Below are 26,712 nucleotides of genomic sequence, written 5' to 3'. Positions count from 1 at the left end.
AACTTTTAAACCAACAATTCAAAAAATAACTCTTCAATATTAAAAAAAAGAAATAATTCATACAATCGCTATGGTATATCTTATATATGTGTGTGTGTGTGAGAGAAAGCTGACATGCTTACTTCTGATCATTTGGACAAGCCTACATCAAACAGTGCATGGTAACCTGGCTGCTTTGTTTGGACAAAGAAAGATGTTCATTCATTCATTCATTAACCCCATCATCCTCCTGTGACCACAGCACTGGTATGAGGACATTGGCAGTATAGCAAAGATGAGAAGCTGGTGAAGAAAAGATGGAAATTCAATTAAAAGCCTGACTGACACCAGATTGACTGAAACACATCGGCCATGTCCCGTTTTATGACTTTAAAGTGGCTTAAAGGCGCAGTATGCAACATTCAGCTTCACAAGATGCTAGCAAACAAGTAGTACATCTGTAAATGCATAGCAAAGTAAGTTTTTAAGTTTTAAAATCTGACCGTCAGCAAAGATCGCCCTGTCCACCAACTCCCGTAATTACAAGATAGCGAGTTCCACTTGAACACAGCTAATAATGAGCCAGCAGTAGAAGCAGAATGTGGTTCAAAGCCTCGAGTTGAAGGCAACTTTGTGGTTTCGCTTCAGAGGAAAAACCATTTTCTCCTGAATTTGTGAAAAACTCGATGCAAACGCAACATAACGTGTTCTTTTTCATGTCCTCATGAGTGCGCCTGCATGCCAGGTGATGCATTCCGCTTGTTTCGGTCAGACGTACTAGCAGTGCGTCTGACATTTTGCACCTTTGAAGCAGCTGTGGAGATGCACAGATGTAACCTGACAACATAAAAACAACATCTCTTTGAGGTTTTTTCACTATTCAGTAAAGAGTTGAAATTTCTGCTCCAGTCAGTACCTGAGGAAGAAAATGACTGAGAACATCTGCGCTCGATGATTAACTTAGCTTAATGCTAAAGCTGGATACAAGTGGAAACTTCATGTCTGGCTTCTAAGCTCATTTTAGTCAGTAGATACACAAATATAGTAAAAACCATCAACTACATGTCTACAGGACCTTTGCCGGAGCTTAAACTGACATTCATTTAGATCGAGGTGCTGTTTAAGACAAAGCTTACTGTAGAGTTCAAAACTTTGCAAATTCCATGCTAAGCTAACTTGTCCTCCATCTTTTCATCTAATTCTCAGGTACGTGAATAAGAATTTACCAGAATATAAACAATGAATATCATTCTAGAGACACAATCCTGAAGTAAAGACAAATTGGTTTTGGAGCTTGGACTGACAAATACTGGCAGGTAGGGATGTCACGATTACAGATTTTCTTGGTACGATTACTGTCAGAGAATTAATCACGATATTACAATTATATGCGTTAATTGATTTCACAACATTACTATGTGTAAAATCACATGAACAATGCTTATAGGTCTTAAAGTTTCATTTATTTATATATTTTGATTCCAACCTAACAAAATAATGTATCAAAAACACTAAACTATTATATAGGAACAATTATTAATTTAAATGATTTAAGTCAACAATTGTCATCTATACCAAACGTTTAAATTTATTTTTATCGTTTTAATAATTTATCTGTCAGATATAAAATGCATGTATTTATGTGGTTTTGAATTACAATGACACAAATAAATGTGTAATAAATTAAACGGACACATTACGTATAACGTAACGTTAAGTGAATGCCGTTTAACTTGAAAGGCGAACACGTGTCATAAACAATTGATTGCCAATGACACGCTAACATGTCATTTCCTACCAATTCAATGTTACGATTGCTGAACATTAACGTAATTTAACCCAGTGACTGTGTGTTTGCCTTAACTCTGGCGCACAGAGCCGCAGTTTGCTTTCACAGCAAATTGTTTGCGGCCTGATGCAGGCTGGCGCGCTGTCATCCACGATGACACCTTCCGCTGCCATACTTTAACAATCGGGAACCGCTCTATTCTGCAACTCGCACGGAACAAAAACAAAGCAACACGAGCGGTAACGCGTGGCTGTTGTGTAACTTTGTTTTCTTTCCATTTGAGTTGCACTGAACTACCGATATGTTTCCGGGCTTCCTGCATAATCTTTTCTGACGGTATTGAGGAAACGTAACAATTAATATACACCTTAGCGTTTAATATCGCGATTAATTGTGAAATCAAGTAATCGTGACATCTCTACTGGCAGGCAATGAGAAGGGGAAGTGGCTGCTCATGGACTAACAGGCAGAGAGAAAGTTAAGATGGTGAAAGTATGCTGGCAGAGTAACACATATTATGGAAAAAAACAAACAGTTTTTTCATTAATTAAGGTGTCTTCCAGGAGCCTCATCATGGCTAAAAGTCCAGAATAAAGCAGGCCCATTCAGTTTTGAAGATAAACACTTGGCAGAGAACTTCACCTTTGCCCGTTTGAACCGAGTGGTCAGTGAACTCCAACAAGAGGCCTCATGAGCAAACCACTTAAATGAACTAATATCTCCTCTTAAAGGTCCAGTGTGTAGAGTGTGAGTGTGCAGAAGTAAAATAATCTACCCAATGTCAAATTTAGGGGTTTCTGTGAAAATAAATTGACAGCAAAAATTTACAAATATGCTTCCAGTAATTTACTGCAATGATTCCCAAACTTTCTACACATGGATTTACTTCCTTTTTTAAATTATTTTAATTGGTAAACAAATAATTTCAAGACATGTTTGATGCATGTTTTTTTTTTTTACACACATAAAACTACAAGGTTTGAGAATACTATGCACATTTCTTCAGGGACCCAAAAAACATCTCCTGCAACCCATCTCTGGGTCCCAATCCAGTCTTTGTGAACCAGGGATTTTTTGGACCCGTCATATTTTTTATATTATCTCTTTCATGAAGTCACAGAATAAAGTGTCTTTTCCTCTTTAAAATTTCTTACATACACTTACAAGATAGAGTGTTGGTTGCAATATGCAACTTAACCCCTAGATGACACTAAATCCTACACACTGGTCCTTTAAAGTGGTATGAACTGATGGTTTAAGAGAATTCATGCCATTAATGATTTTTAAAGAAAAAGAATGATGCTCGTCACTCTGTATAATGACTTTGTCTGTACTATATAAATACTGTCATGGCTACCAGAGGTAAAACGGTTGCCGCAGTTGCACGTTTGCAAAGCTCTAACAAAGAGCTGTGCCTTAAACTGATCGTTCTCTTACTGAAACTGAACTTGGTGGATCGTATTTCAGTGTCGCACCGGGACCTGGACCAACAGGACAGCAAAAACAAAGGTGGTTCATTGTAAAGGTGTTGATTATGCTATGATCAGATACCATGAAGGGGCACTGCTTCATGAAAAGGAGGCATTGGTTGTGTTAAAAAAAAGAAAAAGGGGGGGTGTGAACACAGTGATTTAGAATAAGAACATAAAAAAGCCTGTATTTTCCTCTGCAGTGTCACAAAAAAGCAGTGAGATGAAAACAGCGTTGCTTGAAAGGAAGCGAGATTACATTTCTTTTCATCCCTGTTATGCAATTAGTTTTTTGTTTGTAGAACAGAGCCTGATATAAAAGTGGCTGTACAGCAGCACCGGATCACATGAAGTCGTGAATGCTCTTGTCACCAATGTCCCTCGCTTTGACAACATTTAATTCAATAAAGACTTATTAAAATGTAGTCAGTGAGAGACATTTCCATCGAGTGTCAGTGGGAAACATTTACTGAGGTGCTCCGTGCTGACAGAGGCCAGCAGGGACCCTTGAAGGCAGATCCGAGGAAACTGCTGTGAATGATTTGGTTGCATTTGGTCGTGTCCCCTTTGTTTAGTGTTTGGCTTCTTGCGTTAAAGCAGCTTTGGTGAGCACAGAACGCACAAACACACACCGCTTCCTCCACAGAAGACCCATTTCATATCAGTTTACGTCCCTATAGGAACACAGTGCTAATAGCTACATGTCCTCAGCAATTGGCTGCGAGCCGCTGCTGCATTAGCATGTCCAGCTACAGCACGCAGCTTCTCTGTCTGTGCTCAGCCACCGTCTATAAACGGGGAATTATTCGACAATGTGCCTGTGTGCGTGCATTAGATGGTGTGTGTGATGTAGAGGGTGAATTCCATGTCCATGGTGGTCTGTGGTACGCTAGCACTACCTCCATGGATGACGGGGATCAGAGCGCTGTCCAGCTCGTTCATGTAGCGCTGAGGGAGGAGCCTGCCTCCAGAGCCAGCCTGGTACTCCACCTGAGAGCGAGCACACACACAATTTCAGACCTGGTATTAGCATCTGTCCACGATGATCCCATCACATCACATTCAGACAACATTTAGTACGACTGTTAAAACCTGCCATTAAACCATGTCCTACAGAGGTGGAAGAAAGAATCTATTTTCCAATTCATCTTGATTCTCATGAACAATTATGAATCGATTATGAAACAGCCATAATCGGAAAAATAAACTAAGAATATTTTAGTGTTTTAACACAACTGAATGTTGAAAGCACAACATATGCATCACTGTGTCATTACGCGTTAACCAGACCAGCTCAAATTCAACAACAACAACAACTCTCCTCTTCTAAAACAACAGGTTAGAATGTTACGACTTTAATCTCAAATCTTTTTTCTCAAAGTGGCCCTAATACTCCGTCATACATTTATGTAAAAAATAATAATAAAAATAAATGAATGACTAAAAACTACCACTGGTGGTCAGCAGATGCGTCCTGAGGATAGAATACAGAATGTGGACACACGTGTCACATTAAGGACAGATTGGGAGTGTCATTAACTGCTCTTGATCATACCACTCGGGGTAAATATAATATCGGGTGTGGTATCTCCTACCATATCAGCCTGCGTGGAGACGCGGAGAGAGATGGAGTTGATGCCACTCGAGGTGAGAACAGTGAGGTGTGGAGTCAGAGCACTGCAGGCGGCCAGAGCCATCTCCTTCTGAAACACACTGCAGGACGACAGCACTGACACCAGGCTGCTGTCAGGACTCTTCAGCTGGTAGAAAACCTGGGGAGATGTTCAGGTAAGAAATCTTTTTAGGTGTGTTTTTTTTAATGTTTTCCATAAATTACCTAGACCAGTGTTTCCCAAACTTTCTTTCACTTTTTAAAGATGGCAAACTCCAGTGACCTAAATCACAATGCAAAAAGTGACAAGAGCAAATTTGTGCAAATTTCTAGCCATTACTTTGTAATGGCAAACAAATTATTGAAAAAAAAAAAAAGTTTGGTAATTTATTTAAAGCTTAATTTTATGGTCTAGTGTGTAAAAATAAAATTCAGGTGTAATTATTTTTAATTTAATCAGAATCTGAAGATAAAATAATTACTCTTAATTTTTATATACATGTATAATCACCATTGTATACCATCATTGTATGAATTAATGTTTTTCATTCCCCCAGAAGGATCCTTTTATATTTATCAGGAGCCAGGTTACATAACATCTTTTAAGTTACGACGGTAACCAAAGGCTACATAGATTCTCTAACACACTGCAACAGGAACGTTCACCAATACATTTTACTACACTCTGTACCTTTAAGCGTGTTATTTAAAACATACATATGAATCTTGAGCAATCTCCTGCGACTCATCTATGGGTTTGTGTGCATGTATTTGAACATCTACTTTCCTCTGTCATTGCAAGAACGAGCACCGACGTAACTAAATTCTATGGAATTAGTGCTCAGTAAAAAGAAATGAAAAGGATGCCATCTTTACAATGATCAAAGCATTAGTGCGTAACTTTTAAATACCAATAAATGTCTGTTAGTTTTAAGACACAATGCAGATTAAACCCATCAGCTCAGAGAAGAGAAATTCACCTCAGTGCATGTGAGGGTTCGACCATCCGACTCAAACTCTGTGTCCTGCTGCATCCTCACACTGCGGACTCCATCCAGGGGTCTGCCATCCACACCACTGGTTCTTCTAGAGGACAATATTATGGTCACAAACATCACATTTCAGATGATCAAATAAAAGCAGCTCTTTATAACAGTATTAAAGTTCTAAGCACTTTCAGTTTCTTCCACCAGTCATGTTTGTGATGATGCAAATTCAAATGCACATTTCGTGCAAATGTTGTAGCATAAAAAAACCATAACAGACACAGAAATGCCTTGAATGTGAAGCCTGTTTTAAAACTTTCCTAAAAATAATAATAATAAAGAAGACAATAACTATCTTTGACATGAAAGCTGTTAACACATAAATTAACTTCAGCCAATAAGTGAAACTGAACCTGTAGCAGCACATAAAAAAGGACAGTTTTCTACCTAATGTGGTCAAACCTATAATGGAAAATAGAACCTAATTCTAATAATAAGTCAAGTTAAAAACAATGTACACAACACCGACTATCAACACCCCCAACTTTTTATTATAACAACAACAAAATAACACAGTATAAACAGCAACTCCAACAGGCAAAATCCAAGATCCACAAAAGGCTGATCATATCCAAACATCCATGGCTCCCTGTCATTTTTTGTTTATATATATATATATATATATATATATATATATATATATATATATATATATATATATATATATATATATATATATTACAGTAATGAACATCTCAGGAAGTCTGTTCAATCTGGAAAACCTGATTAGCACCCGCTCCATAAACTCCATAAATAACAAAATAGGGGAGAACCGATCTGACTTTACTCCCTGGATGGGGAGCAGGATTCAGCGAGTGGTAGAACATATTGCACAAGTGTGTGTAAATAGTTGTGCGTGTGTGCCGTTACCCCGTGTTGACAGGTGAACTCCAGTCGACCCAGCGGACAGTGACGTTTTCCCGGAGCTGCCCTCCATCGTTCCTGCCACAGGGTATGTGAAAGTCTGTTTGATCCCTCAGGGCAGAACGCAGAGACTCCATGGTCTCAGGAGGGATTTGAACCATCAGTCCATCTGACAGAGAAAGACAAATTCCACTTACTGAAGTCAAGCAACAGTTGAGTATTTTACAATTAGAATTAGAATAAATCAAAAATGACACCTATCTTTGTCAGTTCCCTAAAAAAAACAGCAACTGTGCTCTAAACATGGTCCATGGTTTTGACAAGATGAAATGAAAGTCAACAATGATACCTTCGACGATGCTGGACTTTGCGATGAAGCCTGAGGAGGCCTTCAGTGCTCCATTGAACACCACGAAACTTGCCCCGGTCACTGCAACAGAACACAACACCACCGGAGAGTTAACTGTCTGTTGTTACTGTCATTTCTCGTCCTTCGTTTGCTTTAATCTGTCACAAGAGGATTAAGCAGTGTTTAATCGATTCCTACCTGTGCGGGTCTTTCCAGGCATGCTGTTCGCTTGGGTCTGGTAGTTACCGTCCTCGTTTTGAATGCACACCAGGTGAGAGTCGGCCTCCGAGCTGAAACTGGCTCCAATACTGATGACGTGCTCGTTAGATGAATTTACCACCTTCTGCATCTGTGGAACACAGTTAAAACATCATCAGTAAAACCTCTACACCAGTCTTTAAATTGTAGATGTGTGCGTAAAAATAAAAGCTGAGGGAGAGTTTTTTAGTTTTGTCTTTTTAATTATTTTATTTTGGAGAATGTGCATTTCCTCGTGTACTGTAGCAAACACTGTAATTATGACATGGCATTTATAAAGACAAACTTAACTAGAAATAAAGAAATAAATGAAGAAATTAAGAAATAAACCAGGTATTATCTGAAATGAAAGGTAAGCAGTGTATTACAAGATCATGTATGTGTATATTTAATCAAATTATATAAATAAAAAAGTACATCATCACCCGGCCCTACTTAAGAAGTAAATGCAAACATAAAGTATCTAAATAATAAATTACTTGGAATTATAATTGCATTTTTAGCAGTATGTGTATAATGTACACATTTGAATAAAGAAGACAGAAAACCCTCCAGACCTCTGCTGCACACACAACATGCTGTTACTGTCTTAAATGTATTGGAGGAAAAGATGGAATGTCTCTGACAGTATGAAGACAGCATGTATCTTCTCTCACGCTTAGCAATTAAATATTTAAAGTTTCTGCAGAAATCTGAATTATTCATTTAAAGCTGTCTCGTACCTCATTGAAGCTACTTTTGGGAATGTTGATGTAACTGTGGCCCATCTCCATGTGGATGGTCAGGCCCTCCACCACTGACAGACTGTACTGGTAGTTCCTCAGGTCCTGGGAACAAACATTTCAGAGAGATCGAGTCAAGTAATGGCTGCCAGCAAACATAAAACACATGCAATTTGCCAAAAAGAAAATACACATTTCAGTCTGTGAATACAAGAATGTCGGCTCGAGTGCACCGACTGAAAAGGAACGATCATCATTTTGAGTTCTCAGATTTCATCATATTTTCTAGAATTTTATGGACCAAACTACTAATCGATTCAATTCCAAAAAATAAGTGATGGATTAATATATGATGAAAATAATAGTTACTGGCAGCACTATTTCAGTTAGAGGCAACCCACAATTCAAGTAAATTATGACTTATTCATTAAGATGACTGTGTTTCAGTGATGTTTTCTTTTCATCCCATTCATCAGTCAAAATTGTTATTTCCAAAGCTGACAATTTTTGACAACAACAAATCCATCTTCTGCATGTGGTCGTGTTGTAGAACTTACGGCGAGTAAATTCATAATGGTGTGTCCCGTCTCTCGGTACGCAGACTCCCGAAAACGAACACTCGTCAACGTAGTGGGATACACTGAAAACAGAGAACATTTTATACGTTAATATGAACATTAAGGCAACAGGGTTAGCAACATTGTGACCAAATAATCCAACTCATTTCAAAAGATATTTACAATGTTGCCATGCGTTCCATTTGTAGTAGGAACTTGGAATTTCCAGCACCAAAACATGGGTCATATTTGTTTCACAGTAAAGCCATCAAACACATAGCATTTTCACTTTAAATGTAGACATGTCACTACAATGTTATCACCTGGTATTGCCAACAATGGACAACAATAAAAAAAAAGGTTTGATTTAAAAAAGGTGATGTTTCCATTGTACTATTTGAATAAAACAATTATTAGGTAATAATGTGTAATAATGTGTTTGTTTACATTATCTGACTATTATTTTCCCATTTTTTCTTTTAAATATATATTTTTTAGGAAAAGGTATCAGAATCAAAATCGGTAAGGGCTTTGAAAGTTGTGTAGTGAGTAGCCAGCTTTAGTGGACTAGCTAGAAATTAAATTTACCAGGGTCTTTGAATGCATTTCATTAGCTCAACACCCAGTGAATCCTGCATTACTTCACTGGCTTTATCATGAATATTCAAATATAAGTTTTGCTAGAAATGTTTTCAGTTGTTTACAGTGTACTGAATCATTAGAAGTATAGAGTTATTAATATTTGTTCATGGCAGGAGTTGTGATGCGGCTCGTGATCGCTGGCTTTCAGCAGTGCTGTTGCTAAATACACCAGGCTCCTCTGTTAAAAGGTTAAATATTGAGATTTTAGACATTTCCTTTGCTAAATATTGGAGATTAACACTAGTTTTCAGGATTTTTAAGTCTTTTTAATTGATCTTCAGTTTGGCATTGTTTGGTTAGATTCTTGTGTTGGACGTCTTGCTCATGCCTCTTTCTGTGACGACACTCTGACTAATCAGTGGCCAGTAGGCTGACGACATCATGCATATTGGCTCAGCTCGCTTGGAAAAAAAGTACCAGCTACTATCGATTATGGAATAATGCACCGGTACCAGGTAGTGGAGAACCACCATAAATAAGCCAATAGTCTCAGGTTTAAATACAAGGTGAAAGTCAGCCAACAACATTTAACTCACCACTGTATTTGGCACCAAGCCGCAGGAGCAGCCTGAGCGGAAAGACCTTGGCCCAGGGCACCTCCAGTTTCTGAACGAGAAGGCCAAACAGGAAAGGTTGAGGAGGGAGAGTGAGGCCATCTAGAGGCTGACAGGTGGGAGAGAAGAAGAGCATCCCAGCGTGATCCTTACTGCCCAGGAAACTGCTTGTGAATGTCACGTTGTCCAGTTCCTCCACAAACTTCCCTGTGACAGAGAATACGGACTCTGTATGTCTTTATTTTCACGAGGAAAACATGCCGTTGTTAAAAAGCTAGAATAAATGGCGTTTCTACCTTTTTGGGCGTCTTGGTAAATGGTGAGATAGAGTGTGAAGAGGTCTTTGGGAAGAGTTTTTTCCTCTGGCAAACACTCCAACAAAAATACCAGCTCTCTCTGTCCCAGAGCTTGCAGACCGTTTGAGCCAAAACACCAGCACTGATGACCACAGTCTGACAAACAAAACAAAAACATCATAAATAGTTAACGGTGAAGGTGTGTGAGGGCATACTCATGATTCTCAGTTATACACCATATGTACTGTATGTGCAATGCACGCAGAGAACAGCTATGATTTGTGGTTTTAAGATACGTTCTACTCACATGTAACCAGTTTAACGTTGATTAGCAGGTTGGCGTTGAGGACAAATGTCAGAGGTCGGGGTCCTCCATCCTCTAACAAGTGCAGAATCTGGCATGGGGCAGGGCTGTCCTCCACCAACACATCTAACAAAAGAAAAAAGCAGTCACAGGCCATGTCAACCACATTTTCATGTCCAATAACTGATACATACATTTTTGCCAAATTATTATTATTTTTTTCTGAGAGGTGCATAAACACAAAATAAACACACACCTCCTCCATCATCCGCACCAGTGGTGAAGAGCAGAGGAGGGAGTTCATCGTTGTTGTCTGGTAGCAGACTGGGGACCCTCTTCACTGAAGAGCCGATTCCGGAAAGTAGGCCGTAATCCCAGGGTCCGGTCACCGGAGGTCGAACCACCTCTACTGCTCCAGATGCTTCGGGGGAGGAGGAGATACTGACTTCTCCCTCTGACCCCGCTGGGCTGGGCTGAAAGGGAGAGAGTACATCTGTGTTGTAGCATTTCCAACTATAGAGGACGTTTACTCCTTACAATCATGAAATATGTGTAACCTATTTGTAGAAATCCCAGTGAAGCAGAGAAATTGCTCATTTAAGAGTCATCAGAGACCCTGCTAGTTTTTTTGCACAATTATAATCTGTTTAAAGTTGAAAGACATGAAAGGGAACGGTAAGACTAAAGGTGGGTGATGTATATCGTGCAAAAGACCCAACCTCAAATGCTACAAAATAAAACGTACATTGTAAAAGTCAATCAGCACTCGGCCAATGTTTTGTATGGAGCACTGTTGTACATCCGAGAGGGGGAGAGCTTGGCAAGAAGTGGGTGAGGGTGAGGAAGTCCAGGGAATAATATGTCACTCAATTCAAAATTGCTTAAATGGTAAATGCATTAGCACAAATGTGTTATCGACAGCTGAACATGAAAATGTGATATCATTAGAAGGCACTGTAACTTTCTCAAAGTAAGATAGCGAGCTGGCTTTGCTTGTGGAGTCATAAAGAGGGAGATTATAATATCCATCACCTACTGTATTCTGGTCTGGACTGAACTCTTGAGAGCTCCTGCGGCTCGTCACCGACAGCTTGGTTGTGTCTGCCACCTCTCCGTTGGGCAAAATGCCATCAGCAAACCAGACGCGCTTCTGCTCGCGAGGACAACCTGACCAAACGTAGAAAAAAAAGAAGGTCATTTAAACACTCTAGTCAGGAAGGAGACTTTCCCACCAGTGAAGTACACACTAGATGTGTCTCATTTCAGGGTCTGGGTCCTGTGAAGTGTGCAGCCTAGGGAGGAGAAGACTCCGTCGGCTGCTCACTCAGGAGGGGACGGAAGTCATGCACTGTTGAAATGAGACGGTCTAGCCCATAGAACTCACAGGTTTCCATTCTTCTTCTCCCATTAAATCCACCAGCCTGTACACCAAGAGGTTAAATGCTGCTCTCTACAGTTCAAAGTTCTGAATCGCAGTTCTTCTGCCCCTTGAAGTCTGACTGTTGATTTAAGCTCTAATCGGCCAAAACATCCAAAAATGTACACATATCTGATGTAAAATAAACATATTCAAAATATATTGTATGTTTAAACACAGTTGTGGAAGTTATAGTAGTAGCATTAAGTGACTTTTTGTGCTGTACCAGTTTATTAGTTTTGTGATTAAGTTAATAATTTAAATATTTCATTTACACTGGACGTGTCTCATGCTGAGAGACAAACATGGACAAGAGAAACAATTTCCCTATGATTTGAACAGATAGAATTGTTCAGCAATAGTTTAACAACAATATGCAAGTCGACCCTCTAATTATTGATTATTACAGAGTAGATAATTCAGGACATGAAATATTAGAACTAACATAGGTTCTCCTGGTAATAAAGTTTTTCCCCAAAAAAAGAAAGAAAAAAAGCCTCTGCACAAAGCTTTCTGGGATAGCCTTCGCTGTGAAGGATACACGAATGAATCCTTCAAAAACGGGCAAACGTCGGCTGCATTTGTCGGCCCGCAACGAGAAAGAGTCGACGATTCCCGTGGCAATTGGGACACGCCCACGGCGCGGCGCGATGCACTGCTGTGATGCATTTTGACAACATCCGGACAACGAAACCACACAGGATCTAGACCCTGAAATGAGACACGGCTACTGTGTACAGTAGAGTATAGAGTGATCATTACTGTCGTTGTTTGGGTGTTTGAGAACGGACACGGGCACCATGACGGTCGGCGGAGGTGAGTTTAGAGTGCCGGCAGCACGGGCCTGCTGTAGAGGAGGGATGGTGCTGCAGTATTCAGATGGCACATTGGGGTTTGGGCTGGGACCTGTGGGACTCATCATCCGCTCCAGGGCCTGGGCTACAAAGAGACACATGTGATTATTAAAACCTGTGGACAGTTCTACACAGGCATCAAATCAGATAGATAAAAAATTCCTCCTCTGTAGTCACACACATACTCATACCGCACATGCATACCATTTACCACTGTCAGTGGTGTTTACTGTCTAGTCCAAGGGTACTAGCACACAGAGGAACTGGGGTTTGAACCACTGCCACAAAATGTAGCTCACTCTAACACATGTGATGAATTGGAAGCTTAAGTGATCCTTTCATTTATCCGTGCTGTCATCAGGTGAAACTTATTTGTTCAGTTAGTACTTCTTCAACGGCTGTGAAGTTTCTAAGTCATCCAGGTCATTTTTTTTTTATCTTTTTTATCTTCAGTTGCAGGCAACTTGACTTGATTTATCAATCAATTCAGCCCTCGTACACGGCGGGTGGGGCCTCATGTTCCAAGCAAACATAGACAGAGAGATCTGTTGATGATAATATTGACATTGTACCGGCAATATGACAAAAAACCGACATCGTTGACAGTTTAAGTTGAGTCTGAATACATGAAAAATATGAATACTATATACTTAACACTATTTTAGTAGCTGTATGTGGATAGAGTGGAGGCTACAGCTACAGGAAAACACTGCGTAGGTTATATTTAGAGCTACAACTAACAATTATTTTCATAACCGATTCATTTGTCAATTATTTCTTCAATTTTCCCATATGTCAATGTTAACCAGTGTTTTTCAAACCTTAAAACGACTATTATCTCAAACATTGTGTTTTGTATACAAAGCAAAATGATTTACCAACAAAGTGTATAAACACTACCTGTATAAGGTCTGTATATATACACGTCTCTGTTATACCCTAAAACTGATGGCTATTGCTTCGTCTGCTAGTTTGCCCCAACAACATAAGGAATTGATACAGCAGCAGTTGATATGAGGACAGGACATGTCACTCGAGGTTGTTTACAAATCCTGCCATCTAGTGGCGGGATTGCTGGTGACAGGCTTTTGTTTTCAAACACATGGTCAGTTCGTAAGTGACCAACACTAGTATGTTACATCCTGTTAGATTCCCTCAATTCTCTGATGATTCAAATGATTGAAATTAGAGCTGCAACTAACAATTCTTTTCATAATGAATTATTCAATTCATTATAAAAACAGATTTATATTTATTATTTTTAAGAAATTGTTTGTATGGTTCAAGATCTGTAGATTTGTAAATTCATTTTTGAAAGGTATTTGTTGAAAACTAGACAACTTATTACTAGTAGGGCTGCACCAATTACAAACAATAAATTGGTAACAATGCATTAATTATTGATTACATTTATATAAAAGAACTTCTGCTAATGTCTTTGGTTTGTAGACTAAACAAGACAGTTCAGAAGGTCACCATCTGGAGGTTTGGTGACCCAGTGATCAACATTTTAAACCACTCATTTATTGACATTTTATGAAGGAAACAACTAATCAGTGAATAAAGAACAGTAGATAGCAGGTCCTCGTACATAGGACGTTGCAAAAAGTTACAGCTAACAAGGAAATATGTCATCCAGGAAAGCTGCTTCCATCTGGAATGCTTTCTTAACGCCTTCTATTTGCACTCAAAGAAAATGCTGACGTGGCACTCGTCTACATTATATTGATTAAGCATCATAGATCTTCATTGATCTGGTTTGTGTACCGACGGCGGCTACAACGTGATTTACAGGGGCATACTGGAACACAGCCACATCGGGGGGAGTACAAACACCTAAAAGATATAACCAATATCCTCCGCCTTGTTTGTGGAAAATACATTTCCTGTAAGTCATATAGCGTCATTATAACACGAGAAAAGCGATTTCACCTTGAAAAAGACGTGGTTTTCTAAAAAGAAGACATGACGAGGCACAAAAAGTCATCCAGGTCTTCAGGCAAACATAAATACACAAGTGACGCAATTTCACATGGAGCACTACTAAAAACAAACATCCCTGTTAAAAGCAAGACAAAATGGCAATGTGCAATTAAAATATACACATGTAAACAAACCAGCAGCAGCAGCAGGACGCACAGTGGTAACACTTCAGAAGTCAGGCGTCTCTTACCTCATCTTCATCATCCCTCTACAAAAAGTCCAACTGCCCAAATCTATTCCTCCATCTGCATTTAGACACTCGCATCCCAGCCGCTGCTGAAGCTGCTCTACCAGTCTATGCGTGTTGTTAGTCGTGAGAGCCTGTTAGCTTTAGGCTGGGGAGAATGTGGCGATTCTCACGTGCAGCTCAGCACACGGATGTGAGAGATGGCGAGTGAAAATAAGAGAGAGGGAGGGGGTGGGGGGCGAGAGAGGGATGACATCACACTACTCGAGCACCTGCCAGCTCTCTTCCTAATTTAGACTGCGTGTGAGCATCACATACCTACAGCACTACTGCATTAGGTGGGTCCTCAATCACACACACTATCAAGGACAAATGCCAGTGTCCTGCTATAACTCTCCTCCCTCTCCCTTCATCCCAAACCCCCCTCCCCCTCCCCCTCCCATCTCTGGCCTCCCTCTCCATGCTGCAGTGTCTAACTAGGAAAAGGTGCCTCTCCGAACGTGTTGTTTATCATTGAGACAGGCATCCAAAGTACAGGAATAGAACCAACTGAACTTTATTTCTACTCTGACTAAATTGAGAGAGTATAAAGCCATGATTATTTATGAATATTATTAATTTTATATTATAGTTTTGGAGGAACAAGAGAAAGAAAGGCCCTGAGCCAATTTCGTACAGAAAATGTCTTTTGAAAAGTGCACAACAAATATTTGTTATATTCAAACCACTGTCAAACGAGTTCACACAATTCCACATGACTCTCTCTGTTTCTCTGTTTCTCAGTATACTGTAGCTGTGTTCAGTATTTTCACTTTCATTAAACAGCGTCAGAGTCATTGTGGTGGTTAAATGTCTTGTTGTGGGAAATTTGCAGACTGCCCCAACTGTCTATTAGTGGAAAACCAGCCTTGCAGGATCAGGGTCATCGACCCAGAGTCCTCAGAATCAGGAGGTCTCTCGAGAAACATGAATTGCTTCACAGGACCACGAACACACACACACACACGCACGCACGCACAACCCCCCCAGCCAGGTACCAGCTATAAGATAAGGCTATAAGATAAGACGTTCATCATGACAGAGCCGAGCAAAAAAGAACAGAAAACCCTTGTCGGGGAAAAGGAGGAAGAGGAAATGACTCTCTGACCGAGCGAGGGGCCACACAAGTAAACATCAGACAGGCTTTTTTCAAATGGCGAGAATTGGAAAAACACAGAAGCATGTAGAACAGATGCTAACTGGCATGGATGTGGCTCCATGGCTTGTGTTCGCGGCTCTGTTGAAAACAAATGCACATGGCCAGCAGAGGGGAATGGGGGGGGGGGCATCAGCAGTGAATTTTTACGACAGTGAGGATAAAGAGGTGGACTATGGATGGATGTTTACAGTGAATATGTAATCTGAAAGCTGTAGGGGGAGCCCCGTAGAGAGAAAGGTAAAAAAGCAAAGTCTCTTTTGCTCACATTATAATATAGGTCTCACAAAGGTGCTGTCCTGAGCAGTTTAACGTATCTGGGCGACGGTATCTCAGTGGTAGAACCCACAACTCCAAGGTTGTAGGTTTGATTCCCAGCTCCGCTAGCCTAAAGTACATGTTGATGTGTCCACTTAACCCCATGTTGCTCCTGGCGGCTGTGCGTGACATCGATGCACTGTATGAAAGTGTGAGTGAATGGGTGAATGACAAAACTGTAGTGTACATCAGTTTGGAGTGGTCATGGAGAGTGCATGTTTTTGGACTGTGGGAGGAAACCGAAGTAATCCCAGACCGAAACCGAAAAAATCCCAGACACACACAGGGGGAACAAGAACACAGAAAGGATCTCGGCCAAACTAGGATCCGTGACTTCTGTTTTGGTTTCGTTGTTGAGTTTCGGGATCGCCTTGTCAGTGAAAAAGCACCACATGTATCTCAGCTTCTTCATTATGTGCTTCCCATAAATCGGAATTTGGAATTTGGACATTTGTAAATCAATTCAGAATCGTCTACGTCGGAATCGCGATGTGCGAAGAATCTATGGTTTTCCCCACCCCTATTCCACACCAACAAGAGAGGCAAATAAAAATATGACACAGATCTGCGATAAAGAACTTTGAACTTTGCTGAAGAAGAAAAGTAATGGAATTCAAGAATTCAAACTGTGGGGGGCAGCATTACACCTCTCAGTATTCAGCCTGCAAAATTATAAATAAGAAGAAGAAAAGCATGTCACAAATGTATACGTCTACTAAAAATGATATACAGCAAAACTTCTGCCCACTCAGAGGATTGTATCTATTATTATAATTATCCAATATATCCAAATCATTATTATTCAATTTTTTTTTTTAAAGATATAGTTAATTTCACTACGATGATCACAAACTTTATCTTATTTAACTAATTGTTGCGTATTTCACTCAAGATATTACACTTGGTCAAACTGTGATTTCTTATGATGATGACACATTTAATTTTGACACGCTTGTGTATAAATTTGGATCTGATTTGATATTTCCTCATGTGGCTGCAGAGTTAGCTGTGGAGGCTAGAGGCCCCCGATCGAACCAGACTAGGGTCTTACCTCTATGTATGGCGTCAAAGCAGAGGACACACACGCGAGCCTCTTTCTCCAGGTACTTCAGCTTACACTTCTTGTTGCAGCACATGGCACAGTACACCTGCCACAGTGGAGAGAGGACCATAATGATGAAAGAGACGCGTTAAGAGGAATCCACCACAAACAGCAGAGCAGATCTTCATAAATAACACATGTGAAGCAATATACAGGTTACAGGACACGTTAAGACCCACCAACGGACTTATATCCTGGAACAGTCTAATGCTGCTTCGGTTACAGGCCTTTGAAGGATTAAGCACCAGCTTTAGGACACACAAATCAGTGGAGACTATAGAGGATCTAGAAAAAGAAGTGCTGACTCATGCTCTTTGTTTTTTGTTTTGTTTTTTTACATGAATATACCAGGCTATATTTGGTCCTGGGGATTTATTATGGATAATTATAGACCTATTGCCCTTACTAGTATTCTTTCTAAAGTGCTGGAAATAATTCTGCTACCACGGTAGGAAATATATTTATACCTTGCCACAAGCTCGACAGTGATGTCGTCTCTTGGTGAAAGTGAACCTCTGGTAGCAGTTCATGCAGTTGGGGGCTTCAGAATCTGGCACCCATGCAGGCTGCCTGTTGCCCAGCTCCTCCACTTCCTCACTCCTCCAGTTCGCTGACCTTGTACCTTCTGTGGGTGACTCCCCAGGGTACGGTGGGGGCTCTGAAAGTTCATCATATTCCACGCTGTAATCCTGAGGCTCCTGATTGGCATAAATAAGGCTTGAACCCGTAATGCTGGAATGCTCTTCTGTAAGACTTGGGCTTATAGGTGAACCCTCTTCATACTCGGCTGCACTTGAGCCCTTTGAGAGAGTTGGAAGCTCCTCTCCCCCTTCGTCTTCTTCTCTTGCTGGTGGAGATCTTGCAGTTTGGCAGTGTAGCTGTTTAGGTCTTGCACCTCCATAGGAATGCTGCTGATCAGGGCTACTACTGTGCTGGGACAGGAGAGTGTTGCTGGTCAAAGATTGTCTCGCACCAGAAGAAATCTCTGGCTCCTCCTGGCAAGGTCCACAAGAGTCATGTGGTTGTGGACCACTGGGGTTAAAACTTCCTTCCACAGACACAAACATTCTGTCACTTTCTGGAGACGCAAAACCCTCCTCCTGCAGTCGAGCTTGACTACAGCTGCTTAGACCCTCACCTGGGGGCCTGTTGAAGTTCCCATTTGTTTCCAACAAACTTTCAGGTTGAGAACACTCCCCAGAACTGCTGCAATAGGAGATGCTTTCAGCCTGCTCGGCTTCTGTGTGTGTCTGCAAGAATGCATCCAACTCCTCATCAGTCACCAACAGCTCAGCTTGGTCACTCTCCGGCAGATATTCGAAGCCAAACTCCGGAGGATCCACTGGACTGGGTTCTGAGCAATCAGAGGTCTGATTTGTAGAAGAGGCAGCGGCAGTAGGTTGAACAGAGACATGATGCCCCTCTGGTGACAGTCTGCCATCTGTGAGCGGCACCGAGGGGTAAACCAGCTCCTCTGAACGGGACCTATCCTCGCTGGCTTCCAGTGCTGACAGGGAGTCTGCCTCTGTGCTCTCAGACACGTCTGCCTCAGCATGCTGCTCTGTAGCTTGTCCGGACTCCTCTTCACTGGTCTTTGGTTGCACCAAAGCTCCACATATGGACACTGCTAGCGGTAAGCATGATAAGCCCACTGGTTCACTCTCTGAGGCCCCAGACTTAAGACCTGCAGAAGACTCTGCCTCACCTTCATCTGACCTTTCTTGTAATTTTGTGTCTTTATTCACCCAGGTTGGTGTTTCTGTGGTCTTCGCAGCCAGCAGAGTGTCCTTTAGTTCATAGCTGTGTGCAGAGTTATCCACCATATGGTTTGAAGAAGCCCTCTCCTCACAGTCCCCGTCCTCTCTGCTAGCTGACTCAGTGGTACTGGGTGATGGAGGATCATCTGAGGAATCACAGCCCCTTTCCACAGCTGCAGGAAGAATAACATCCAGTAGACTGAGTGAGGAAGAGTACGTACCACTCTGGCCATGGAAATCAAGACTGAACAGTTCGTCTTTCCCTGCAGAGGATTGCTCTTTGTTTGCGTCTGCACAGCCAGAACTCCGGCTTAGCCCCCCTTGCTCCTCCATGACGACGGGGCTGTCAAAGTCAACAAGCAGGGTCTCCTCTTCCTCCACCTCCTCCTCCATTTGCTTTTCCACCATGTCCAGTTCACTGAAAGCATCATGGCTGCTAGCCCTGTTAAGGATAGCAGAGCTTGTGTCGTTCACAAGGTCACACACAGGCTTCAGAGCTCGATCGGGGCAGGGAGGGGCAGAGCTTTTAGCCGGCCGGTGATCCACAGAGGATAGAAGGTCCACTCCGGTGAGAGGCTCAGGTTTGACCTCTGCATCACTTGTGCTGCAATTGTGGCTGCTGGGGGGGTCAGGACAGCTGGTGGCGGAACCATAGTGAAGAGAATTGAGGTCGGGGAGGCTTGGTGGGACAGTGGACGCCTCTAAGGATAAAGACTGGGAGCCCAGTGAGGAGAAAGGGTATGCTGAGGGCTTCAGGAAAACTGATTTGCTATCGAGTTCTTCTGTAATTAAAAAGAAAGAGGGAAAAAAAACTCAGTCAACTTCATACAAATATCATACAGCATATTTATGAAGATTGTGTCCACCATCGTCTTATTTTCCCCACTGCTTGGGATATTAATGAGTTTTTATCTCATTAATACATTTTATACCAGCAAAGGGTGTACATCAAACAAAGCACTAATATAGTTAGGGGAATTAAGTATAAGTACAGGGAAAGAAGCCCAAGATTAGTCCGAACCTTGCTGTTGAGATCTGGTGGAGTACCAGCCCCCTTTTTGCCTAATGTGTGGCTATAGGTTACGTATCAAATTTTTATTTCTTAAATTAATAAGTGTAAATAAACCCCCTCTTCTGCAGCTAGGAGTACACTGGATGTGGCCCCTGTGGGTGAAGTTCAATTAACCCAATCAATGTGGAGCAATGGGGATTGGGCACCTTGCTTGGGGGCCACCCAGCCCTTGACCTGTACGAATTTGGAACTGGCAACCCTCCAAGTTATAAGCCAAGTTCCCTTCCCTTAATGATCAATAAAGTCCTACTGCTGGTTTATGGTTGGTTGAAATGCAGACCAAAGAAATTCACTGACATGACAAAACAATTATCAGATTCAAGTTGCAGGCGTAGAATTTACCTGTGTTGAGTTCAAAGTCATCAAGCAGTTTGTCTAGATCACATACAGCTGCCTTGAAGAAGCTGTCCATGCTGGGCTAAAACAAAGGGCTCCTTACTGCCCTTCAACTCCTAAAAAGGGAATGAAAAGACATTGTAATAAAACAAGAAAAGGTTTTATTTCAAACAGTCAAACTCGTGACTCTTTGAGCAGAGCTGTAATAAATTTGCATAGGAGGCAAGAATCTAGGTCACATCTTGACACATTAACCCATCTTGGCTTTGAAGTTTACTCTAATGAAACAGCATTTATAACATTTTCTGCATAATAAAACTCATTGATCAGGGCTGCAACTAATGATTATTTTCATAATCGGTTAATGTATCGATTAATCGAGTAATCATTTGGCCCATAAAATGTTAGAGAATGCTGAAAAATGTTCACCAGTGTTTCCCAAACCTCAAAATGATGATGTTTTCAAATGTCTCGTTTAGTCCACAAACCAAAATCAATCAGTTTTAACACAGAACTATGCAGGATATTTACCCTAATTTAACAGCTTTGCAGTCACTAAATGTCTTGTTGTGGTGGAAATTTGGGGCCGGTCTCAACTGCCCCATGCTGTCTGTTAGCAGAAAAACAGCCTTGCAAGATCAGGGCTGCTGACCCGGAGGTATCAGGAGGTCTTGCGAGAAACAGGAATTGTTTCACGGTACATCTTATCTGCCAATGCCAGCTTATTTTGCTATTCTGTCGCATCACACCCAGGTCTGACCTCTAAGATCAAGGCAGTGATAGCATTACTTGTTATCATGGAGAGTTGTTGGGAGTGAAACGAGGAAGAGGAAACAACTGTCTGACCAAGCGAGGGACCACACATGACTGGGAGTAGCCTGAGTTGCAAAGTTCTGCTTTAATTATTCTTTTGTGTTTATGAAGCAAAGAAACCAGAAAATATGTACTTTTAAAGTCAAAATTGGGGTTGGTTGATATGGCAAAAAAAGATCAGGATATATTATATTGTCTCATATTGTCTGATTTCGATTTTTATCTCCACATTTTACAAACAAAGTAAGTATATTGAATGAAGAATGAAGTTATATCCAATGACCCACTATTCATTCCATTCTTTATCTGTTATTCTACATCAAGTATCAGTTTGTCTATGCAAATGATATTATTTAATAGAAACACAGGTCTGTCAACTTGATCAGAATCGATTTTATTGTCCGCTGATAAGAACAGTGCACAGCGGAGGAGCGCCAGGTGTTGTGTGTAAGCCTAGCACTCGCTGTGTCTTTGTACACAGGTATTTATTGCTGAATGCAGTTATACTCATCGCTCCATGGAAGCAGGTCATGTCTAACATCACTTTCACTGCCCTTGCCTTTACTTTCGGTCATTATGCTCTTTTGCTCTTATGCCCCCCAAACTCACAAACCTGAGGGGCAGAGGAAAAGGTAGACTCTGATTGGCTGGTGACGCACACATTTCTGCCGTGTGTGATAACAATAATTCACCTGGATTTTATCACGTATATAATCAACCCAGCCCTAGCCGAAATATCAAGTGGTTTTAATTAGGAAAAAAAACATTCAAACTGCTTAATTGATTCAAAAATTAGCTGACAATTGCTTTCATCGATTAATCAACACAGACAGATTAACATAATAACTGTTTATATGTCTATTTGTATTACTTTGTTAGCTTGTGTGCATTTTGAGATGTTTGTGCTTCTCAAAGAATGAGTGACAATACACTGTAAATATTTACCGTTTATGATCTGTAATACATGACCTTAAAATACACTTAGAACATTTAATATCAGATAATATCCTTTTTATTTCTATGGCTTCTTAAAGTAATAAAAGGGCAACATTTTTAAATTAACATCCACAATAATTATTTTACTGTTATATTGACTGGAGATATAATTTTTATCAACAGCCTTTAAAACCAGGAAAAGTCATCACAGATCACATTGCTCAGCCCTACGACTGAAAAGCTGTTTCATTGTGCTGCATCATGTGACTTTCTTATCATCAGTCAGCAAACATGCATCAGTACTCAACACCAGCCAATTATGTTTCTTCTGTTTGGTAAGAAAAGTTTATGCTTTGTTTGATTGCACTTTGACTTAAATGACACAATTTTTGATTCCAGAATCATCTACAACACAATTAATATGAAGACTCTACTGAAAAGCAATTGTTATTTGTGCCCCGTGTCATGTGACTTTCCTCCTCCATGCTGCATGGGACTAACACTGGCTGACTTCAGATGGCCGGCAGTGGAAAAACATCTTCAGTATGTTTTTGTCTTTCTGCAAAAATTGATTTCCAAGGTGAAAAAAAAGATTCTGGGACGCCGTTAATGCCTTAAAAGAAAAATAATCTTAGCAAGCAAGTTTAGCACAAGAAAAATATATTTTAAAACTCAGTATACCACCCAACCCAAGTTGGTTTCTTTACTGCGGCCATCATTTGAAAATGGGATCTGACAAGAAATACTATCAGATATAAGTGGGGGAGAATTTGCTAAATGACAACATTTTATGAGCCGAGTTCTGGTTATTATACAGTTCAAATGCACAAGTCTTAAAGTCAGGATAATTAAAAAATGTAAACTAATTTTAAGTAAACATTTGTTACACAAAAAAACTTTGCTTGTGATAAGCACAAAGTTCTTATATTTTGGTCAGTTCTTTCTAGTTTTAAGGCACATTACAGTTGTTAAATGGCTAAGCATACAAGCTGGTCTTAATGATCAGCCTATGGACAAGCTGAAGGGAATTGGGTGTATTACCGGAGGGTTGCCGGTTCAAATACTGGAACAGGTCAAGGTCTGGGGTGCCCCTGAGCCTTTTACCCACACACCACTGCTCCCCGGGCGCATGTAAGCGATGCCTGCTGCATCTGGTTTGTGTAACTGGTATATAAAAAGGATGAGTTAAATTCACGGGTCAAATTCACTATCACTAACTGCATGCCTAATTAGCAGATTTCTTTCTTTAAAAAAGAACATGTAATATTGTTTGCAGTGCACCTGAGGACTGGGAAAGCGATGACAAACAAAAAGTCACATGTTCTAAACATGCAAGCTCTGCGCAGGAACATAAGTAAGAACTGTCTCCATGTGAGGGGAAAATGTGTAATGCATGATGGTGTGTTGAGGCACTGGGGGTCACTGGCAGTTAACTGTTACTAATAACATGGTGCTAACAGGGCTAACACAACAACACCCATGAATTTAAATGTACAGACTGATAACACAAGAGTATCACAAGGTCTTAAAATATTAGCTGCTCAGAAAAAAATGACAAGCAAAGTAATTTTACGTTGTTGAAATAGTGACAAACAAAAAAATCAATCATCCGTCATCAAAGGTCTGATCTGACATTCCAGAAATGTCTGCTATTAAAACAACTTCCTGCTTTCCTTTGTCTTCAAGTTAGAGGAAGCACTGGAGACTTAGACACGGAAATTCTGATGTTTACAGCTGCAGTTAAACCAAAGTCACAGAACCTGACAAGCTACAGGTATCGCTGTATGACAACGCAGAGCTGTATAATGTCAATATAATCTCACATTTGTTCCTGCTCCCTGTCACTTTTACTGAGGACCACTCAAACCATCACACTTCACAAGAATCCAGGCACCTCAGACAGGGCAGACCTGTGTATGTGCAAAGAAACTATAACAGCAAATCATTTTCAATAATCAAAAGCTCAACATAACTAGGGCTGCGACTAATGATTAAGTTCAACTGACGATTAACCAATTACTTGTTTGGTCCATTAAATATCAGTAAATGTTGGTCGCTGTTCTACCTGAAATTATGACAAATGATTCAGTTTAAATAATTTCTTTGCAAAGAAACCAGAACATTTTCACATTTGATAAGTTGAAAAATCAAAAAACTTGTTTTAATTATTTGAAAAACACTCAAACCAATGAATCATTGATCAAGTAATAGTTGCAACCCCAAACTTTATATCATCATCATATTGCTTTCAATATTTTACCTCAGATGTGTGGATATGTTTACTTTGGTATTACCCTGGTATGTTTGATTACAATTTTATTCATAAAGTGTTAAGTGTATTCTTCTGTGTGTTTATCTTGATTTCTTTATTTTACAATTTTATTATGGTAAAGTATTTTGAATATGTGCAAAAAATCCTATGTATTGTAAACATGTTATTTCTTCATAACAGTAATTTTTCCCTTTTCAATACAGGATTTGAATTTAAAACAGTGGGTCTCAAACTTTACTATAACAAGTACTGCCTGAGAAAATATTGAGATCTTGAAGTAACACCATTATCACCAGCGTTAAATTACAGTGGCGTAAATAGGCCTGAGCGAAGTCAGCTACAGACTTTTCGTAGAAGGCAGATTTATTCACATCCTCCTCTTCCTCAAATATACTTCAAACACTGGTATAGTGAAATTAGATTGGAGCGATTTATAAGTTGACTTTTATTACTATGGGGTTTGGTTTTTTTTTTTATTTCCTACGCACTCCCAGCCTTACTCTGATCACATACTCTGGAATATACAGAAGAACAGCATTTGAGATTTTCCTCCACCAGAGGAAGCTCAGTCTGAGGACCATGGAACAACGATAAATAACACAATTACACCGACTCCCGACATGAAAATGACGTTTAAATAAATACTCCCAATCGACCCTAGTGGAGCTGCTGTGTTGACATTTTCAGTATAAAGACGTAAACTTAAAAAAAATAAATAAATACTAGCTAACTAGCTAACAGACCTGGGTAATGAGCTCAAATGAACACATGAAGCCGTTGTTGCTAATAGTCACTGTCACTTCCCCACGTCGCACACACTGAGCGACCCCGACTTATAACCAGCTGTCGATAATGAACGTGGTTACCTGCTGCAGGTGAAGCTAAATGTAGCCTGTTAGCTGCTAGTGAACCCGGGCTAATGGCAGCTAGCTCGCAGTCAGTGGGTTCACCCGGTTTGTTTCTGAGTCTCTTACCCGGCGGCGTTTTATTCCATAACTGCTGTTCAGCGATGCTCACGGTCGTCCTCCGCTCGAAATAAGAAGTTGGACGTCCTCACATCCTCTGAGCTGAAACGCAGCGTTGACAGTGAGAGTGAAAGCCAGCACAGTTGGAGGAGTTTTGTTGGAGATGTTATGCACTCAAGCCGCCATCTTGCGCAGGCTGTTGACTGAGGGGGGGGGGCTCACACATGACAATAATTCCACTGTACAAACTGCACGTAGCTAGGATTAAAGTTTAGTCACTCACTCATGGTTAAAGAAGTAAATAACCTGAAGTAAATACAAATGTTAGTTTGATTTTAGTCAATACAAAGCTTACATCAATCCAACTGTCAGAACAAACTGAATAATTGCTCATACTGTTACATAGCCTTTAACTTTCTGAGGAAATTGGTTTCTGTTTTGTGACTTTTTACCCAGGGGACACAGGTGTGATAAGACTTTTACTCATTCAGGAAAGTTCCTAATACACCTTGATATTAACTCATGATAGTACAGTTCTAGCATGACTTGGCTTTTGCTTTTCCATTGGGATAGTACCTGATGGGTTTTTTTAGTAGTTTTTTTAGCTGAGCCTAAAATGTGACGTCAACAGACTGCTGGTTGCTGACTGGTCAGAGTGTCCTCACTGGAAAAGTCATGATATCATGGTTCTAATTTAAAAATAATACTCACGCAGCCCAAAAAGCAATTTTTCCCGTTGACCACAATAGTAAAAAAGACACCTGTACACCTCGACATGGACATAGGCTTTTATATATATTTGTTGTGTTTTGTATTTTAAATTCATGGAGTTTCATATGTGTAAAAGCTTCCTAAAAAGCCCACAAAATCTTATTTCTTATTTATATTTGCATTGAAGTCTCTTACCCAGACAACAGAGGAGCCAAACTTAATATATCTTCAAGCATTACAAGAATTAGTTTTCTTAGGGTTCTCCAGTTTCCTCACAGTCCAAAAACATGCTATATGGGGATTAGGTAAATTGGACACTCTAAATTGCGTGTTTGCCCTGCGATAGACTGGTA

The 26,712-nt window shown here is 40.4% G+C and overlaps 1 protein-coding gene across 2 annotated transcripts; it reads right to left on the bottom strand.

Annotated features, from left to right (window-relative positions):
- Positions 1 to 347: 347 nt before the first annotated feature.
- zfyve16 (zinc finger, FYVE domain containing 16) lies at positions 348 to 25,839 on the bottom strand. Of its 2 annotated transcripts, XM_044012256.1 has the most exons (18): positions 25,658 to 25,839; positions 20,669 to 20,778; positions 17,965 to 20,036; positions 17,447 to 17,543; positions 12,621 to 12,797; positions 11,478 to 11,608; positions 10,698 to 10,914; positions 10,445 to 10,567; positions 10,138 to 10,293; positions 9,824 to 10,048; positions 8,646 to 8,728; positions 8,089 to 8,193; positions 7,307 to 7,457; positions 7,109 to 7,189; positions 6,766 to 6,928; positions 5,830 to 5,935; positions 4,833 to 5,009; positions 348 to 4,227 (listed from the first exon to the last, which is right to left on the bottom strand). In XM_044012256.1, exons 2-18 carry the CDS (start codon positions 20,736 to 20,738, stop codon positions 4,069 to 4,071), a joined length of 4,293 nt encoding a protein of 1,430 aa, XP_043868191.1. In that variant the 5' UTR covers positions 20,739 to 20,778; positions 25,658 to 25,839; the 3' UTR covers positions 348 to 4,068. The 2 variants fall into 2 exon arrangements, with proteins under 2 accessions (XP_043868191.1, XP_043868192.1); XM_044012257.1 differs by lacking the exon at positions 12,621 to 12,797.
- Positions 25,840 to 26,712: the final 873 nt, after the last annotated feature.

Source organism: Solea senegalensis, linkage group LG21 (assembly GCF_019176455.1).
Source record: "Solea senegalensis isolate Sse05_10M linkage group LG21, IFAPA_SoseM_1, whole genome shotgun sequence".
Lineage (NCBI taxonomy): Eukaryota > Metazoa > Chordata > Actinopteri > Pleuronectiformes > Soleidae > Solea > Solea senegalensis.
This window is presented reverse-complemented; position numbering and strand designations above follow the sequence as displayed.

Excerpts from the sequence above, each read along its gene's own strand:
- zfyve16 (XM_044012256.1), bottom strand. The coding sequence starts at position 20,738 with ATGGACAGCTTCTTCAAGGCAGCTGTATGTGATCTAGACAAACTGCTT. Across the intron at positions 10,049-10,137 it reads TTACCAAGACGCCCAAAAAG|GGAAGTTTGTGGAGGAACTG; the intron begins GTAGAAACGCCA and ends TCTCTGTCACAG. Across the intron at positions 5,936-6,765 it reads AGTTCACCTGTCAACACGGG|AAGAACCAGTGGTGTGGATG; the intron begins GTAACGGCACAC and ends ATTGTCCTCTAG.